This window comes from Berghia stephanieae, chromosome 11 (genome assembly GCF_034508935.2).
Source record: "Berghia stephanieae isolate SIO BIC M18660-M18661 chromosome 11, UCSD_Bste_1.3, whole genome shotgun sequence".
NCBI classification, from domain to species: domain Eukaryota; kingdom Metazoa; phylum Mollusca; class Gastropoda; order Nudibranchia; family Aeolidiidae; genus Berghia; species Berghia stephanieae.
In genome coordinates, this window is record NC_088370.1 from 30174625 (window position 1) to 30182183 (window position 7559).

Sequence of the window (7559 nt, forward strand, 5' to 3'; positions counted from 1 at the left end):
GCTTGACACGTTGGAACTCTTACCATGATGCCCTTTGCCCTTATTGTTTTCTATTCTTCGTCATTTTGCAGAGACCAAGTGACAGTAAAGCAGTTGCAAAGAGTAAGCAATCTAAGGATGACGTCACAGCAGTCGAATCTAAAAATAGCCCCGTGCCATCCGTCTTGCCACCAATAGCAGCACAACTCGCCAGCTCCAAAAATGCTGAACGTTCTCCAAGAGTTGTGGAAAGCTCTGCCAGTACCAATATGCCGCCTTCGTTATCCCTTGCCCCTACTCGTCTTGCCATTAGACAGTCGACTAGTCCAGATATAAATAATAAGAACAATTGTAATAATACGAACAATAATAATAGTAATGCGCATGATCACGTCGATAGCAGCAATAATGTCAAACTCTCAGCCAGCATGCAAATTCAAGGCGCGAAACGAAACTCATTGTCCAGATCGGACACGACCAATTGTATACGATTGCCTAGCAACACTAACAACAACAACAACATTCACAATACGTCTCCCCCGCCCAGATCTCCAAGATTAGTTTCTGAAACATCTCGTCTTTCTCCGATTAACTCTCAAGACAAGCCAAAAACTAAATTCGAGAAGAAGGTCATGAAATCCATGATAGATAACACTGTCCCCACCTCACCTCGTGCCTACAGACTTGGATCTTCCGATACAAACCCTCAACAACAACAACAAAATTCGAGTAATGCTCCTCAAACCAAGACGGACGGAAAACAAGCTCCAAGTCAGAGAAAGCAAAGTATAAAATCCCTGCCTAAACTAACACCCGCCGAAGAGCAATTTTCTATTCGCCGAAAAATTGAGCAATTCCGGAAATGGCACGAGGAGCAGCACGCGGACAATATGAAAAGACTCTCGAGTGAGAACACAGATGAAGTATTTAAAACTGGCGCCACGACTAACTCTAGGCCGTCCATACCCGGGCTTGATCCCTTAGTGCCGACATGCTCAGCTGACGTCATGGATTTCGCAAAATTATTGGAGGATAAAATCTTCCAAAATAATCTCAACGATGAAAATAACGAGAATGAAATTAATAAAAACGACGAAACTGAAAACAAAGAAGAAAACAGCAATAGTCATACCAATAATAACAGCAACAACAATAGTAACAAGAAGACAACAAGCGTCACGACCAAAGGAAAGAGGGGCAATGCCATCAACAGTAAATCTAAAAATAGACCAATTTCCGGTGCGACTTGGAAAACATGGCGAGGGGTCAACGAGAGTGACGCTTATGATGACGTCAATAAGTACATTCATGACAACGATTTGATGGACCCCGAGAGGGAAGAGTGGATAAAATCGTGGATAAAGGACGTTGGTGTGGCCATGTCCGAGATGGGGGACATCAGTATAGAAGTTTGAAGGTCGGCCATGGAATTGGTTGTATTAGAAATCATTTAAAGTTCCCTTGCAAAATCAATATCAATATACGTTGTTTGTTTTTGTTTTTATCATTGACACATTTCACGTCTGAATAACTCGAGAGCGTTGTAAGATTTCATCAAACGTTTTTTTTGTTTTTGTTTTTTTTTTTTTTTTGTTGTTTTTTTTTTTTTTTTGTAGCCATAAATGCAGAATTTTTCAAGTTTTGATTGACATAAGTTTTAACACTGTGCGCCCTTTGGTAGCTGAACTATGACGTCATCAGTAGAAAAGGATAATTTTGACATAAATCGTAATTTATATTAGATTTGCCCGACATGGTTCTCAAAATTTTATATCATTTAACATGTCACACTAAGGAAATCAGAAGAAAAAAATTGGATTAATATGTTGAAAACCGAATTGATGTCGTTGTAGCTATTCTTGAGGTATTCAAACCTAAAATGTGTCAATAACTAAAAACAAACACATTGTAAATTACGATTTATTTCAAAATTACCCTTTTCTACTCATGACATCATAATTCACCAAAGGGCACATAACTCATATAATTCAAAAATTAAATAAATTTTGTACCTATGGCCAAAAAAAAAAAAACCCAACAGTTTGATGAAATATTACATAGCTATGGAGTTATTCAAACATGAAATGTGTCAATTATATTTTTTTAAAAACACACTGCAGTATTCTTGAAATGCTACGTTTGGAATTTTGAACAAGTTCTCATCGCCACTAAGCGATCTTTAGTTAGAACGTGTTGGCTATCAGTTCAAAATTTCAAACAAATTCAAAAATCCCAGAACGTTGTTATTGAAAATGAATAAAATTATGTATAGTAAAGTTAAGAGAGTAAAAATGGCTCTTTTAAAAAAAACAACTAAAAAAAACAAAGGAAACGACATTTCGGCCTTCTTCAGGTAAACAATATAATGTTATAATGTTATGCAATATAGATAGTATGCAGATGACGTCACTCAGGCCTTTGTAATTGTTTTTGCCATCCGCGTTTGTGAGTTGTTCTCACTAAACTGTATTAACCAGACTATAAAAGTTCATGGTTACACAGAGTTTGGGTGTTGGTCCGTTATACTTCCGGATGGCAATGTTGTGAACTCCTTGGCCAAGCGCATTCTATCTATAACATATTTCCTTTTTCATGTTTACCCAAAGAAGGCCAAAGGCCGTAACGTCGTTTACTTTGGTTTTATATCTTTTATGAGCGTCATTTTTACTCCATTTATTTTCCTATACATTTTATTGACTCGTTTAGACACCTATAGATTGTGGTAAAATGAATATAACAGCTTCGAAAAAGAAGAAAATACCAAAATATCGATGTCTCAGTTACAAGAAGAACGTGTACTCACTTTTGATAGTTTCAAGAAAACTGCAATTTAAGATTTACGTGTCCTATCTTACTTTATTACAAAATGGTTTCCACAGTTAATAACTCAACAGTGGCACATACTCGGGACGAATATATTTCTACTGAAATAAAGGGGTAAAAAGCAAATATTTTTCTCCTAGTAGACCCATTTTTTAATGTTATTTTTAAAGATTTTAAATGTACATATGTAAAATTTTAATTAATGATTGATTCTATATTAAAATATGATCTCTGAAAATGTATTTGCCTTATATTTGGTTTTTTTACCATAATAGAGTAGGCTACCTTGTTTTAAAATGAAATATTAGTCGTACATGAACTTGTGTTCATTTTCTTTTTGAGATGTCAAGAAATTGACTTTGTCAAAGACCTGAACAGAAAAAAGGAAGTAATTGATCTTAAGCTTTTTTTTAATGTTTAAAATCCCTGCATTCGTCCCTAATGGGAGATTTGTCTTCCAAGTCCTTTCCAGTGGAAGACTGGAATAACCCGCGGATCCGCCGCAGTGCAGCCTCTCAAAGAAAGAAAAAAGAAAGAAAAACACTCTTTCAGAGCTATTATTGGGCCCATGGAGCCTGTTTCTATAGCGTAAAACGGACAGTAACAAATGTTTTATGGTGATAAAGAATTTTTCTTCAAAGCAGATGTTGCAAATCTTAGAAGAGGGGGAGTACGACTGTGCTCTGGAGATGCTTTTCCATGTAATTCTGTGTTGTATTTTTTTTTTCTTTGGAGAAAATGTGTTCGCTTAATTAATGTAGTAGAATTCTTTTTTTTTTAATGTTTAAAATCCCTGCATTCATCCCTAATAAGAGATTTGTCTTCCAGGTAAATTCCAAGGGAAGACTGGACTAACCCACGGATCAGCCGCAGTGCAGCCACTCAAAGTTTTAAAAAAGCACTCCTTCAGAGCCATTGGTCCCATGGAGCTGGAGTCTGCACCCGTGCGACTATGCGGTCGAGTGGTATGACACGCGCTTTCGGATCGGAAGGTCCTGGGTTCGAGCCTCGCTCGGCGCATAGTTGAGTCCTTGGAAAAGACTCTTTACTCACATTCTCTCACCGTACTCAGGTGCAAAATGAGTAACTGGCCGTCAACAGCGTTGTCTGTCGGGGAAAAAAAATTGTGATATCGCCTTACAGGAGTTATGTCTCGTTCTAATTGTTACGTGTTGCTGTTGGTCATGGGCCCTTTGTAAAGCGCTTTGAGCATATTTAGTGATTATTGCGCTTTATAAAAGCTCTATTTTTTTTTGTTTTTTTGCTTTGTTTTGTTTTGTTTGCTTGTTTTTATTGGGGTTTTTTGTTTGTTCGTATCGGTTATAAGACCCAGAAATCCTTTTTATCCTTTTACCACCCGAACAGCTGGAGGCATGAAAAAGTGGGGGCTGGCTGAGACTAGCTTGTGTTTATGTGGATGCCCAGAGCAGACGATGGAGCACATCCTTAGGGAATGCCAGAGGATGGACCCAGCTGCACTGACCATGACCTAAAAGTCTGCTCCACAGATGCCGTGGAGTGGGTTCGCTGTTGGAGCGACAAGCTATGATGATGACCTTTAAATATGTGCAGCATTGCAAACAAAAAAAAAAAGAAGAAGAGGGAAAATAACCAAAAACAATGTCTATAATTATCTCATTACCCAATAGCTCTTTAGTATGATATGTTAAGCACGTTATATCAACAGTTGGCGTTAATCTGTTATGCCGTGGATTAACGGATTTATCATATGGCTAGGATTAGGATCATTGCAAACTACGGACCACAAACCAATAACCTAAGCTTGTCTAGTGATTGAGAGATTGTCGTAATTGATAATATAAATAAACGGATAATAACGGTTTAATATGTTAATCTCGGCTGTTAAATCTATGTTAATGCTGAGCCTTATAAAAAAAACTGCAATTTACACAGTGCACTCAAAGATCCCTATCACCATATCTACAACCTGAGCTTTTATATAGTGCAATATCCACTAAATGTGCTCAAAGGGCTTTATATATATATATAGGGTCCCTAGCCAACAGCAACATTTAACATGTAAAACAAGACTGTTAAGCGATATTACATTTTTTACAGACAGAGACAAAGGCCAGGTCTTCATTTTACACCTGAGTATGGTGAGAGAATGTGAATAATGAGCCTTTTTCCAATGAGTCAATGATGTGCCGCTCAGGGCGGGACTCGAACACAGGAGCTTCCGATCCGAAGGCAAGTGTCATACAACTATACAACATAGTCGTACTAAAGTAGTCCTTTGGAGCCATAAAGCCCCAAAAACAGTCTTTCAAAGCCCAAATTATTTCAACACAGCAATTAGTCCCCCAAAAATAGTCTATAAGAGCCTAAAATAGTCCATCGGGGACTATACATTTGACTGTATTCCCCGTCGCCATGGATTCCGGCCAGGACCAGGACAAACCAAGTAATCTCATTCCAAAGCAGAGATAGAAAGTCACTCGGATGACAGATATAAGGGGGGGGGGGAGGGAAAGACACGGCAAGTGACCGCGAAGTCCCAGGTTTGAGAGTTTTTTGCCAAGATGATGGTCATTTAAATCGATCGATATTTGAAGGACGAGTTTTATGGCCAAATTTTTAAATATGGGTTTGTTTTCTTTCCACAATACGGCAGCGCTGTTATAAGATAAATCTTGTGTAAATTCCACTACAGCGATATCGTTTACAAAAATCAACATTATGCATGTCTGTCCACATTCTCCAACATTGATCCATATCGCATTGGCGTTAATCGATAGGACAAATATTTGTCATATACAGATCTATTTTAATTTATCTCGATTGACTGTTTGGGTTTTAAAGGATTTCACGGCCCGATTGGCACGAATAGGTCAGATATTACCTTCCCATAATAATAATAATAGTGTATTCAACAAAAGTGGGTGTAACGGTTTTGTTTTGTTTTTATCTATTTCTTTTTGTTTATTTCTTAACCTTTCTTCTCATACAGAGCATATAAATACAGACTTCTTGTACAGCGCATTGAACACGTTGAGTATATTTTGTGCTATGTCAATGCTCAAATTATATATCTTCTTTTTTTCCCTCCTCTCTCTCTCTCTCTCTCTCTCTCTCTCTCTCTCTCTTCTCTCTCTCTCTCTCTCTCTCTCTCTCTCTCTCTCTCTCTCTCTCTCTCTTTCTATCTCTCTCCCTTTATATATATATATTATATATATATATATATATATATATATATATATATATTAATATATATGGTGCTAGAAAAAAATTGAAAAAATTGTGACGTTATTTCAATGCGACGAAGAAATCAGTAACCGTCGAAAATTTGCAAGCAACAAGAACAATACCTTAAGTTTATTCTTGCTCATTAAAAAAAAATCTATGATTGGTTATAAAATATGCCGGTGATACCAAAGTCTTGTAATAATTACGATATCAAAAGTTTCCAAACTTGCGTTTTGTTTTCGGCAGTGTTGTATGACAAGCGTAGAAATTTACCCCGTCTCGCTGACAATCAAATGGCCTATTGGGATAGCTTCTGGAATACGTTTTCCTTTTAACAATGTTACATAATTTTCAATAGGGCGCAGACATCATTTGATTTATTTCTAGAGATTAAATGGTTGCGCAGTCATAAAGCAAAAGGGGGAATCGACAGATCACATCAAAATTTGAGAAATATGTAAAATCTTCGATATGGTATATATAGTTCGAAGTTGGCGTCACTCATGTCTTTATTTTTTTTTTTTTTTTTTTTTTTTTGGCCATCCGTGTTTATGAATAATTCGCACTAAACTGTATTAACCTGACTATAAACAATCGTGGTTTCACAAAGTTTTGTGTGTTGGTCCGTTATACTTCCGGCTGGCAATGTTGTGAGCTTCTTAGCCAAGCGCATTCTTTCAGAAAATTAATTGGATTACGCAGACTAGAAACGTCCAAGATAACACACACGTTTCTGTGTTGTTACATACGTTATATCCGGCTGGCGAATATTATGAGTATTCTAAAAACACATAACATCAATATCCTGAGACTGGGACTTGTATAGACACTTAGATAACCACGCCTCTCGGACAATCATCATAATGTAAACAATGGCAGCGATTTGTAAACATAGCAAGCTACACTTGTTTTACTATCAATAGTATGTGTCTTAGTAAGATGCCCACTGCTCTACCGCTTGATTAAAAGAATCAGCACAGAAAACTATGTTGTAAACTTAAACGTTTATAATATGATCGAGAAATTGTGTGATAACTAATCACCTTCACACGTGCTCGGACAAACTTAGTTGGTTGTTTATAAACTATAAACTGAATGAAATCGACCTCTCTCTTTGATCATTGTTATCGTTTCTTTTTCACCATCAGATGGGTGACTGGTTATCACAAGATTTTCTCGATCATAATATCATAAACGTTTAAGTTTTCTGTGTTGGTTACATTGATCAAGTGGTAGAAAAGTGGGTATTTTACTTAGGCACATACCATCGATGGTAAAACCAGTGGAGTTTGCTATGTTTACCAATCACTGCCATTGTTTACATTACGATGATTGTTCGAGAGGCGTGGTTATCTACAAAGGTGGTCTTATATTATTGAAAATAACTCCGTTGTCTTGTTTTTGGAATCATAAGGCATTTCCGAATAGGATCAATGATTACTGTTTCTTTAATATTTGGAATTCCGAGATTTAGCATAACTAAGGCACTAAGGGTGTGAAATGGGAGAAGGGGATTGGGGAGGACAACAAGATATTGTGTAAGCGCTTGT

General features: G+C 37.0%; 1 protein-coding gene across 1 annotated transcript in view; it reads left to right on the forward strand.

The window, feature by feature from the left end:
- Positions 1–3040, forward strand: part of LOC144956592 (uncharacterized) — a 32982-nt gene extending 29942 nt beyond the window's left edge. The window contains exon 3 of the mRNA XM_078887191.1: positions 72–3040. Coding sequence (XP_078743317.1) covers positions 72–1394 — 1323 coding nt within the window. The 3' untranslated portion in view covers positions 1395–3040. The remainder of the gene's footprint in view (positions 1–71) is intronic.
- The last annotated feature ends 4519 nt before the right edge of the window (positions 3041–7559 follow it).